Below are 12,400 nucleotides of genomic sequence, written 5' to 3'. Positions count from 1 at the left end.
GACTAGAAGGTCGGAGTGGCCCTGTCTGGTCTTAAAAATCTGAGTAAGGAAAAAAAAGGAAATTCACATGTCCATCCATCTTTATTAGCCCCTGCCTGACACACCCAGATGCGCCAGGCTACTCACTGCGGCAGCTGCAGTCCCCGGGATCGCGACTCGTCCCTGTTTCAAGGGCTGTGGTGTCAGCGCTTGGCCCAGCCCCTCTTGGTAGTGGGGAACGTGCTGGCGGGCGGCAGGTGGGGGCAGCCTGGCATGACTGACTGGACCCAGCTGTAATGTCCTTTCCACATGCAGACTTGTTTGCACGTGGCTGGCGCCCTGGGGCCAGGATGCAGGGCCAGCCAGACGGGGGCCAGCAGCTAACGGAAGCTGATGGCTGGACCGGGAAAGCTGGACCACATTCCCCTAGCTTGCTTCTGAGACAGTCACGTGGGGCTGTGTCAAAAGCCTAACTAACATCAAGCCATGCCATGGCTCCTGCTTCGCCCAGCCACTTGGGCCAGTAACCCGCTAAAGAAGAAAACGAACCTGGTTTGGCGTGATTTGCTCTCAACAAAACCATGCTGGCTATTCCGTATAATCCTGTAAACCCCTCGGTGCTCACAAACCGATCGAGTGTTTAATAGTTCGTTCCAGTACCTTGCCAGGTATCGGAGTTAGGTCTGTAATTCCCCCGCTGCTCTTTGTTCCCCCTTTTTAAAGATAGGTGCGATGTTGGCTCATCTCGTCATCTGGGACCTGTCCCGTCCTCCAGGAGTTCTTGAAGGTAATTGGTAACACTTCCGAGATTGCTTTGGCTAGTTTCTTAAGGACCCGAGGATGAATTTCAGCAGGCCCTGCTGACTTAGCTAAATATTCTTTTCCCTGTTTTGGTTTGCGTTACTTCCCCCTCGCTGTTCATATGAACTGTGTTGAGTATGTGGTCACCATTAACCTTCTCAGTGACGACTGAGGCACAATCGGCATTGAGCACCTCGGCCTGCTGGATATCAGTTATCATCTCCCCTTCCCCCTGCAGCAGGATTTACACTTTTCTTCAGCTTTCTCTTGCTTCTAATGGATTTAAAGAACCTTTTCTTAGTGCCTTTTATGACCATTGCTAGATGTAGCTCATTTTGTGCCTTAGCCGCTCTGCTTTGTCCCTACCTGCTTGTACTTTCTTTCGTGGCTGTCTGGCTGGTGAGTCTTGCCCACATGCTCAGGGTTTAGCTGATCACCATACCTGGGGTCGGGAAGGAATTTTCCCCCAGGGCAGATTGGCAGAGACCCTGGGCCTTCCTCTAGCATGGGGCATGGGTCACTTGTGGTGGATTCTTTGTACCTTGACATCTGTAAACCATGATTTGAGAACTTCAGTAACTCAGCCAGAGGTCAGGGTCTAGCACAGGAGCGGGTGGGTGAGGTTCTGTGCCCTGAGCTGTGCAGGTCAGACTAGATGATCACGATGGTCCCTTCTGCCCTTAGAGTCTGTGAATACTATTCCTTTGTACTTCTCTGAGCAGTCTGGCCAAGTTTCCACTTTTGGTAGGATTCCTTTTTGATTTCCTGGCCAGCAAAGATCTCCTGTTGGACCCACGTTGGCCTCTTACTGTTCTTCCTGTCTCTCCTTTGCATCCGGCTTGTTCGCTTTTAATATCATCTCCTTGAGAAACTGCCTGTAGCAGAAAGAGACAGCCCGAAGCATGGGCCTGGTGCGAGACCTGGGGCCTGACCCAAAGTCAGCAGAAGCTATGCACGTTCAGTGTCCGGTGCATGAACTCGGCCCCGGTGCTGCTAAAACACACTGAATGTGTACACACGTTCCAGCAAGCCAGACAAGAACACCCCAGCCTAGCACACCAGCAGGTGTGAAGTGATGAACTGGGGTGTTCTGTCTGAAACAGGAGGACAAAAGGTGCAGGGGAGGGTAAGCAACAGGTCATGCAACACACAAGGTGGTCGGTAAGTTGCTTAGCCCCGATTGTTTGCCTGTCTGTAAATGTCAGGATACCCCTCTCCATAACCCTTCCTCCAGCCGGAGGCGGATGGGGAGCAGCGGAAGACCCAGCTGCTCACGAAGCCGGTCCATTGTAAGGGGCACACCTGTGCTAGTGTAACTGTAGACACTGATCTGGGGAGCGAGGGCCACGCTTTGTTGACAACACACCTGGCTGATGGCCTTCGCCACCGATGCGAGTCCGTGGGCTCTTTAGGCAGATGGAGCGAGGTCTGCTGGGCCAGCCACCTCCGCAGAGCTGGCAGAGTACAGAGAACACACACCCCCAGCCCACAAGCCACCACGCTGCCAGTTCTCCTGAACTCCTTTTCCCCCCGAGATTTTCTTCCCAGGGGACCTCACCTGCCGGTTCTCTGGGTTTGTCAGTCTGCTTTCTCAAGGCCATTGTCCTCATCCTGCTGCTCCGACACCTTCCTTTCCTTAGACTCGTGAATGCCTGGTCATGTTCACTCAGATTGCTGTCCACCTTCACATTCACTCTGGATTCCTCCCCGTTGGTCAGAAGCGAGTCTAAACTGGCTGTTTCCCGGGTTACTTCCTCCACTTTCGGGAACAAAACGTTGTCCCCGATACACTCCAAGAACTTATTGGACATTTTGTGTTTTGCCTTATTACTTTCCCAACAAATGTCCGGGCAGTTCAAGTCCCCCATTACTACCAGGACTTGTGTCTGGGGCCCCTGGAAGTTCTCCCATTACAGAGAGAGAAGCTAACAGACAACGCATTAACAGTGCACTCTGGTGCAGGGCAGAAGGTCTGTAAAGCCCTTGGAATTCCGACAGAAGGCCCCATACAGTGCTTGGAAAGGTTGCAAACTGCCTCACGCTGGTCTGTATTTACAGAGGACACTTGAAAGCAGCTGGCAAATGTCACGCGTCATCACAAGCTATTATCTCATCCCTCTGTCCTTCATTTACCCGCACCCCGGGGGCCTGGCGAGTAGAGAGCTGTGCGTGGGGCTGGCCATGCGATTATCAGGCTCAGATCACCCCTTGCGTTTCAAGCACAGGTCTCTCCCCTCTGGCTTGGGTGTGCGAGCAGCTGTGTCTGGGGAGGAGTGATTGCGCCAGACAGTGCATTGCTACCAGGGGAATCAGGATGTTCTAGTTCTTTTTATATTTTAATATAAACTCAAGGCCTGGTTGAGGTAGCGAAACAAACAGCGATCGGGTCCCCGGGACTCTCCCAGTGCAGCGTCCTCACGGTTACAAAGTCACTCCCAGTACTGTCCAAATCCCAGGGAGCTGCGAGCCCCTCCCCTTCGACGGGGTCTGCCCTGGGTCACAGTGAAATTGACTGCACGTTTTCAATGGCCCCGCCCGGGTCTGTTTTATACAGCATGAAGTGGCCCTGCACCTGGGCAGCACTGATCTGCTCGGAGAGGCGCAGGGCCTGCTCTGCAAACCTGTCGCCGGCAGCCGCGGGCTGGTCTGGGTAGAAGCGCTGGAACATGTGGGTGATCTGCCAGTGGGAGCAGTGCCCCACGTACTGCTTCAGATCCACCCGGCCAGGGCGCACCAGGGCTGGGTCCAACCTGCGGAGGCAGAGAGAGACGTAGAGCTGCTGTCAGCCTGCAGCGTGGAGCTCAGCTTCCAGGGCCTGCTCAGCCGGTGGAGTCAGCTCTCCCGGGCGCGAGGACTTTATTGCCAAGAAGGCTAATGGCATATTGGGCTGCGTTAGTAGGAGCATTGCCAGCAGATGGCGGGAAGTGATTATTCCCCTCTATTCGGCATTGGTGAGGCCGCATTTGGAGTATTGTGTCCAGTTTTGGGCCCCCCACTACAGGAAGGATGTGGACAAATTGGAGAGAGTCCAGCGAAGGGCAACAAAAATGATTAGAGGGCTGGAGCACAAGACTTATGAGGAGAGGCTGAGGGAACTAGGCTTGTTTAGTCTGCAGAAGAGAAGAATGAGGGGGGATTTGATAGCAGCCTTTAACTACCTGAAAGGGGGTTCCAGGGAGGATGGGGCTAGGCTGTTCTCGGTGGTGGCAGGTGACCTGCCTTTCTGCTGTGAAAGGAGCTGCAGCGAGATGGAAACGGGAAACATCAGGGAGGGGAAGGAAGGGGCTGATGATCCGGGGGGCATCGCCAAAAGGGTGGTGGAGATTGAGCAAAGGGAGACGCAGGCTGAACACCCGGGAACGTTTTCTAGATGCTCACTGAGACTGTGGAATTGCAGCATTCGGAAAAGGTGTGGGGAGGGGGCAGCAAGAGCCCTGTTATTTGGCCAATAAAACTAGACAACATCAGCCCCTGAAACACACACGTCAGGGACCTTCCCCTGAGCAGAGTGAGGAACGGAGGTGGGAGCTGGTGGAGCCTCTCTTCTCTCTAATGTCATCACTCCTTAACGCCCACGCAAAGGGGTTTCCTGCCCTGGGGACCCCCTGCCCCACAGGAGATGGCTCTGACCTGTCCACGTGGTTAGTCGTCATGAAGACTATCCTGGCCTCTGAGGAGGCCACGCCATCCAGCGCATTGAGGAGGCCGCTGAAGGTCAGACGTCCCATGCCCTGGTAGGCGCTTGGGTCTGGAGGGAAAGGCAGCAGAGACGTCTCAGACCCAGAGCAGGACTCGGGCACCCAAACTCTGCCCAACGCACAGCAGCACTGGTAACTTTCCAGCCGCCCCTCTCTGCCATAAATCAACACGGCCTGCAGAGACGGCTGGTCCCAGGCCGTGTGGCCTGGCCACTCTGCATCCTGCACTCCCACCAGGGCAGCCCTGGGGCCGCCTCGCTCTCAACCCCCCCTAGGTCAGCGGCAGGGCATGTTTCCAGAGACCCCCCCTGCCCACAGCACAGCCAGCTGCCAATTGCCCACACCCTGCTGGGCACAGGGCAGAGGAGCCAGCGGGGGGACCCCGGGAGGCTGAAGAAGAAAGGGGAACATACAGAAGGGGGAAATCTCCCGTCAGTTCAGGACAGGACCTCCCACCCCATCATTTCCCGGAACCGCACCAAGCTGCCCCTTCATTTCGAGCAGGCCACAAAGCCGGCGAGCGACCAGTGACTCTGCTCATGACCGAGCCGGGCTGGGATCTCGAGGCGAGGGAACAGGCGTCTGCATCTGGGGGCGGCCGAGGCCAGAGGCCCGCCAGGTGCTGAAGACAACGGTGAAGCTCGCCTGGATTTCCCCGGGGGCAACAGGGAGGGGCCGTGACTAACTCTCTGCAGCGAGGTCCCGGCTGACAAAGGCAGCGTCCACGTCCTCCAGGAGGATGATGCTCTGCTGCGGCGCCACGCTGAGGAGGTGGTTGAGGCGGTCGTCGGAGAGGCTGCGGTCGCTCAGGCTGAGCAGGCAGATGTTGTACTCCAGCTCCCCTGCCAGGGCCGTGCTGGGAGGGACACGGCAAGAGTAAAGCACCCGCTAGGGGAGCTCGAAACAGCGAGAGAAAACGCTCCCTACCCGGGCACCTAGGTCAGACCCAGCCAGAGGGACAGGGGCTGGTGCTGGCCTGGGATTCGAGAGCCAGGTTCTATTCCCTGCTCTGAGACGGATCTCCCATGAGACCTCCAGAAAGTCTCCGTCTCTATGCGAGATGGGGATCCCTGCCCTGCCCTGCCGCCTGGGGGGCTTGGGAGGATAAAATGTGTTAGCCTGTGGGGTGCGCAGATAGCACAGTGATGGGGTCCCCATAAGTACCTCCGGCAGACACGGCACAAACACCCGGCGCCTGGGTTTCTACCGCCCGTCCCTTCGTGTCATCACGAGCAAAGTGAGTTGGGAGGGGAAGGCATGGGCCGGCATGCCGCTCTGGGAGCTGGCTGCACCCTGGACAGGTGCAAATGACGACACAAGGCAGGTGTCCCCAGACAGATTCGTCAGGCCGAAGGTGGGATCCTGAATGACCATGTGGTCAATGGGGGCGCTCAGCGCCAGCAGGTCCCCCAACACACCGTTCCTCGTACAGAGCGTGTCCTGTTAGCGTGTTGGTTTGGGGAAATAATGGAATGTGTGTTTTTAGGGGGCGGGTGAGGGGGGACCCCAGTGGGCTGGCAGCACCTCTGCACCCAGGCCCTTGGCTTTCTGCCTTGCTAAACCAACCCCTCCGCGTCAATGATGAGCCGAACCACACACTGGCCCTCCCTCTACCTGGCCGAAGGGCTCCTAGAACTCCCTGAGGCAGGGGAAAGCTTCCACTGCCCAGCCTACAATACTCACATGAAGCTGCTTTTCCCACAGCCCGGGGGCCCGTAGAGCAGGTATCCCCTCCTGTACGGGATTCCTAGGCAAAGAGGGACTCATCAGAAGCCGGCAGCGTGCCCCACGCCCAGCCCCCTAAAGGATCTAACCTAACGATCACACGCTTAGCTCAACCCCTCCACCCAAGTCCCTGAGTCTCAGAAATCTGTGCCAGTCCCTCTGATCTGGGCTCCTTTTGGCTTCCCTCTAACCTGTCTTTCATGGCCAGCGTGCTTTCCTAGTGCAAGTCTGCAATCAGCGCTGGATCTGTCTGTGCGGAGGAGACACCCCCTGGCTGGGATTGCTGCTCAGCTTGCTCCCAGCTGTCCAGAGCTGAACCAGGATGGACGGCCAGCTGGGAAGCTAAAGGGGGAAGGGGTAACCTGTTTGCATCCTACAGCGCCTTGCGCTCCCGTGCAGCTGGGGGAAGACGCCCAGGAACAGAACACAGCCTTTCATGCCGCAAGAGGCCCCCAGGGCTCTGACGCCCCACAGGAGGGCTGCCGAACGCACTGGGCTGACTCAACACGGCAGCGCTCGTTTTCTACCCCACTGAGCACAAGATATGGGCGCCGCGGAACCGGTGCCGATATTCCCCCCTTTCGGGCTGCGGACGCTGCAGCCGGATGCCAGTGGCCCACAGGCGGCAGCATGGGTTGGACGTGAAGCCTTCTTCCTCCACTGAAACACGGGGTGCAGGCGTAGACTAGCGGGAGGGGCGGTGAGGCAGGGCTAAGGCGCGTCTGTGGGGCTAGGCTAGCGTGGGCGACCTGGGGCTGCAGGTCAGGAGCCAGGTGCATTGGAGAGGTGGGGAGCTGCACAGCACGCCTGGCTCTAGGTAGCTTTATTTGTCCCTCCCTTCCACCCCAGAGGAAGGGCAGAGCCAGCGAAGGCCCCTGGTCATCAGCCCAGGAGGGAGCCTTGCCTCTCTCCGTGTACCACTTGGGGTTATTGACGAACTCCTTTACATCCTGGAGGATCTTCTCCGAGACCCCCTTCTCCAGCACCACGGAGGCGAGCGGCCGGCGGCGCCGCGGGAAGCCAAACGGCCGCCATTCGGCACCCATGGCCGTGTACATGACCGTCTTCCCCTCCTGCTGCTTCAGAGCCAATTCCCTGGCTGGAGAGAGACAGAGAGAGGGGCTGGCAGTGAAAGGGAATCTCCCGGAAGGCACCCCGCAAATGGCCCGGTTCCAAATATGCCACGGAAGGACGCTAACCAGCCGGTGCCACGAGCAGCCGTACCTTCCTGGAGGATGTTGAAGAAGATCTCTCGGTTGGTGCCCAGAGCCGTGAACGTCACTGACTCCCAGGGCGTCCCTGTGTGCAGGTCAATCATTTGCTTCTCTCGGTTGCGCTCGATGCGGATCCACTTCCTCTGATACCTGGGGGCAGGAGCACAGAGGGGTGAGCAGGGGGCGACCAGACCTGGGGATGATGTGAGATGAGGCGCCCGCCCCCACCCCTCCAGGTGTGCAGACCCCGATTGGCACAGAACTCGGAAGGCTGAGAGAGCTACCACACCCCCCATTGACTGCAGCATGCCCCACGGGGGAGCGGCAGGGCAGACCTCCTGGGATAGCGCAGAAAGGAAGGCAGAGAAGGTAGAGAGGGGGACCCTCGAGCATCACCCGCAACAGACCACGGCTGGGCCCTAGGAACTGGAGACTGCTGGTTGAATACAGATCTGTGGCTCTGACGCCAGGCTGGGGGCCCATTCAGCAGCCCCAGGTCTGATGGCTCAGGGAAGAAAGGCCCACGCTGGGCACACAGGGTCCACGTGCCCATATTCTCCCCACCCCGACCTCATGAGCCAAGGGCAAACGACCTGCACGAGGACAAGAACAGCGGGGGGCCTGCGGATGGAGGTGCACAGGCAGAGCTGTGTGTGAGGACTCCAGGACAGGCATGGGGCAGGAACAGTTTTAGAGCCGGATCTCTCACAGAGCAGCAGGGCAGAGATCAACGCTGCACACCACTGGGAAATCGGGGAGCACACCTGGCCGGTCATTCCAGAGCAGACAGAGAATAAGAATCATCCCAACAGGCCAAGTGGCTGCTGATCCCGATTCCCCAAAGGCCTGGCCTGCCCCACAGGAGTTCGTGAGTTAACTCACTGCAGTTTGTACTTTTCACAGAAGTTAAAGCCAAGAGTCCCCCTCGTCTCACTCCACGTGTCTAAAAACTGCAGGCGGCTTTGCGCCCCCTAGGCCTTTCTCTGGGGTTCGATCACACCTTTTCCACAGCGACGACGAGGCCAAGGAGTGGCCAACAAAAGCGCCTGTGACAACGCAATTCCAGCAGGTCACACCCTGAAGCAGGAGTGTTGACAGCCAGGGTATTGGCCATTCTAGCCGCTGTCACCACAGCTGTTCCGCCTGTTTGCGGTAGCTTCTAAGGCCAGGTCTACACTACAGATCTGTATCAGTAGAACTACGTCGCTCGGGGGTGTAGAAAATCCACAACTCTACGTGACGTAGTTATCCTGACCTAAACCCTGGTGTAGACAGCGCTGCCGGCGGGAGAGCTTTGCCTGTTGACACAGCTACCGCCCGGCAGGGAGATGAATTAACAACGCCAGCGGGAGAAGCTCTCTCGTGGAGGAGCATCTTCACTCAAGCACTGCAGCGGCGCCAATGCAGCATTTTGACCTGACCTAATTCTTTTTCAAAGCACTTTTACAATCCCATCCTGCAGCGTGAGTTCCACAGGTCGGTTCTACAGCCCACCCAGAAACAGATCGGTTTCCGGTTCGCCTCTGCAGCATTTGAACGTCTCGGGGCAGCCTTTTCCTCTTGCTTGGACGAGCACACGTGTTTGAGAGGAATTCTCGACCCCCGTCTGTGGGCCGAAGGAAGCCAGGGAAAGAGGTGCTAGAGATGAATTCAGCAGGCTGTTTTAGGTCAGCCACGTCTCCGTTCCAGGCTCAGCAGTCCTACGTGCTGACCCCATGCACGCTGAAATCAATGGGATTTAACAGGCTAGGCTGGTCAATAATAATTCTTCACACGGAGCCCTCGGTTCTGGGATGCAGCGGGTCCGTCCCTGGCCCATTCCTTCCCCTGCTCTCCCTCCACCCCCCTCCCTTACCAGATGAAGTGGTTCCCAGGGCTGGGGACAAAGTCGAACTTGGTGCTGACGCGCCCGCTCTCGTGCTGCAGGTACGAGGTCTCCACGCTCAGGTGCTGAGTGCGCTGGGCGTGGTGCGAGATCCAGCTCAGCAGCCACTGGTAACTCTTGTCCTTGCTGGGCACCTCCAAGGTGATCATGTAGTGGCGGCGAAAAGCAATCACCCCAAACTGGGCTCCCTTCCGGGCCAAAGCCAGAGCTGTGCCCACCCCGACCAGGCCAAACCCCGCCCCGAAGTAGGGGTTGTCCTTCAGCGCTAAGACGAAGTCGGAGAAGGGCATGGCGGGGCCGGGGGAGTCACACGGCCGCTTTCAGGGGCATCGTCTCGGCCAGCCAGAAACAAACCTGGAGACAAACACAAAGGGGAAAGAATGAGCCGCAAAGTGAAGCGCAGCACGAGGGGGCGACCCAGATATGGAGCCGAGAGGTCAACCCTACGACCCACAGGCGGGGTCTGGCCCAGAACATGTCTGCACCAGGCCCCTGCCCCCGTGGCTTGTTCAGATTCGTCACCATCTGAGCTTTCTTTAAAATGCAAAGCAAGTCTCTGGCTCTTCCGGAGGCAGAGAAAACCATCCAAACATGAACCTAGATAGCAGGTACAGCAACTTCTGCCTGAAACAACGGGTCCCAAATTTACGCCTCAGCCCGTCAAGCACAATTGGACGCAGAATTCAGCCCTCTCCTCACACCCTGACAGAGAGGATCCCAGCTTGCTTTGGGCACAACTCTCAAACTGGAGCTGCACTGGCTACTATCGGGGAGCCCAAGGACCGCTGTCATTGGACCATCTGCCTCCTGAGTGCCCCCTCGTGGCCTGAGGTCATTCTGCATCAGCCCTGCCTCAGTTTCCCCACTCGTGAGGGCGCTCTCCATCACATTTACCAAACTTTCTGCCAGTTCAGCAACACCTCCCCCCAGCCCCGGGCTGGATTTGTTAACGTAACGACACAGTCAAAACGAGGTCTCAGACCCCCATCCAGTTCACGTTCCCAGTCTGCTGAGGGCCTCCCAGGCCTTCCCTGCTTGGAGCTTTTTCTCTGAAAACGCAGAGCTCTCTGCTGGACCCTACTCACACCCAGCACTCGCCAATCTCTCTCCCAGGGCATTCCTCTACCTGGAGTCCTGCTGCCCTTTGCAGGGGAATGAGCTGAGCCCTGCTCAGGTATGCCTGTTTAATAAGTAGGGCTGGCTGGGCCCAGGCCACTAGCCCTTAAAGGGGACCGCTACCCTTAGCGTGCAGGCCCAGAGCAGATTGCAGCCTTTAACACGCAGCAGCGACCGGTAGGGAATGCTGCCTCGACTCCTGGCCGAAGTCCTCAACAGGTCAGGGGCTCATAACTTTTGCTGTGCTGCAGGAAGCGAAGCGGCCCCTAGAGTGCTACAATCAACTAGGAAGACGCAGCCAGGACAAGGCTCTTCCGAGCAGGGGCGAGGAGTTCTTGGGGAAGAGTGGAGGGTTGTGAACACTGCCACAGGAGGAGTCTGGGGGTACAAGCGTGTAAAAGCAACCTCAGTTTTTCTCAGGTGAAAAAGTCAAACCTGGGGCTTTATCACCAAAACCCTCCGGGCTGTGAACTGGCGGAAAACACTGCCGGTTGCAAGTACTGAGGATTTAGTGCTGCAACTGGTCAACACGCATCTCCAGTTGCATCCTGAAAGCATGTCCCGTGCACCCGGGGACCTGGACGTGATGGAGACAGAGGCAGCCTCCCACGTCCGTGCCGGCAGCGGAAGGTCCAAAGCGGTCCTGCACCAAATCGTGGCAATGGTTCCCTTTTAAGGCAGGGTGGGCCAGTGGATAGATCACAGGAGTGGGTTCTATTCTTGGCGTGGCCACTGGCCTGCTGGATGATCTTGGACAATTCCCTTCCCTCCCCGCAGCTGTAAAACATGGACAATGACACTGACCTGCTCTGTGAGGCGCTTTGAGATCTACCGATGAAACAGCTGTATGAAAGCGAGGGGTTGTTATTAATAGGGATGATGAGGAAGCAGAATTCGGGTGGTGGCTGGGTTTAACTCTAAAGTGCTGTCCCAACTTCGACTTCCTTGGCGCTGCCCTGCTCGGCTATTGATGGAGTTGGCATGGCACTTGGTGTAAAACCTGCCATAGAAACAAGGCGATGATTGCATGCTGGGGCCCGCTCTCTCCTTGGGCTGCCCCGTCTCTCTCACGATGGGATCCAGCGCTTTTCAGGACAGCGCTCCTTCCACACCTCAGTGCCGTAAGCCTCATGCTGCCCCGGGAAGGGGCTCCGCACCATCGCCCCCCTCCCAGGGTCGTGGTTCCCAACCCCCCGCCCGCTGCTCAGCAGCCTAGACTCCCTACACTGCCGGGCGGAGAACCCAGGAGCCCGGACCCCAGCCTCTACCCAGCAAACACACTGCCCCAGCTGCCAGCTGGCCGGGCCATGGGAGGCCTGGTGCTCCAGCTGCAGCAGGGAGCGTGACAAGGGGCCGTGCAACCCTGCACTGCCGCGCTGAGGGAGCCCGACCCCCTACCCGAGTTCCCCTTTCAGCAGGTCTGAGCCCCACACTCTGCCCCCTCCCCCTCCCCCTCCCATGGGGTCTGAGCCCCACACTCTGAGCCCCTCCCCCTCCCATGGGGCCTGAGCCCCACACTCTGCCCCTCCCCCTCCCCCGGGGTCTGAGCCCCACACTCTGAGCCCCTCCCCCTCCCATGGGGCCTGAGCCCCACACTCTGCCCCCTCCCCCTCCCATGGGGTCTGAGCCCCACACTCTGAGCCCCTCCCATGGAGTCTGCGTCCCCCACTCTGCCCCTGCCCCCGCCCCCTCCCATGGGGTCTGAGCCCCCCACTCTGCCCCTGCCCCCGCCCCCTCCCATGGGGTCTGAGCCCCCCACTCTGCCCCTGCCCCCTCCCATGGGGTCTGCGCCCCCCTCCCCACAGACGCGGCAGGACCCCGCCGCGCCCAGCTCCCGCCCCGTTCCACCCCCCGCAGGACCCCGCCGCGCCCAGCTGGTTCCGCCCCGTTCCACCCCACAGAGAGCGCCGCTTACCGCCAAGCAGCGCCGCTCTAGCCTCTCTGTCCTTCTCACTCTATGGTTCCGGTTAGCAAAGGGCCGC

At 58.5% G+C, this 12,400-nt stretch overlaps 1 protein-coding gene across 3 annotated transcripts; it reads right to left on the bottom strand.

The window, feature by feature from the left end:
• Positions 1–2,858: 2,858 nt before the first annotated feature.
• On the bottom strand, positions 2,859–12,380 carry BCS1L (BCS1 homolog, ubiquinol-cytochrome c reductase complex chaperone). Of its 3 annotated transcripts, none has more exons than XM_067529430.1 (8): positions 12,334–12,380; positions 9,273–9,656; positions 7,428–7,567; positions 7,108–7,302; positions 6,162–6,225; positions 5,165–5,334; positions 4,411–4,528; positions 2,859–3,530 (listed from the first exon to the last, which is right to left on the bottom strand). In XM_067529430.1, exons 2-8 carry the CDS (start codon positions 9,590–9,592, stop codon positions 3,278–3,280), a joined length of 1,260 nt encoding a protein of 419 aa, XP_067385531.1. In that variant the 5' UTR covers positions 9,593–9,656; positions 12,334–12,380; the 3' UTR covers positions 2,859–3,277. The 3 variants fall into 3 exon arrangements, with proteins under 3 accessions (XP_067385531.1, XP_067385530.1, XP_067385532.1); XM_067529429.1 differs by lacking the exon at positions 12,334–12,380 and adding an exon at positions 11,223–11,813; XM_067529431.1 differs by lacking the exon at positions 12,334–12,380 and having other exon boundaries at positions 9,273–9,961.
• Positions 12,381–12,400: the final 20 nt, after the last annotated feature.

This window comes from Emydura macquarii, unplaced genomic scaffold (assembly GCF_026122565.2).
Source record: "Emydura macquarii macquarii isolate MOO-44397 ecotype Brisbane River unplaced genomic scaffold, CSIRO-AGI_Emac_v2 contig_2988, whole genome shotgun sequence".
In the NCBI taxonomy this organism is placed as follows: Eukaryota; Metazoa; Chordata; order Testudines; family Chelidae; genus Emydura; species Emydura macquarii.
Note: the sequence above shows the minus strand (reverse complement) of the source record. Positions and strands in the feature narration are given on the sequence as shown.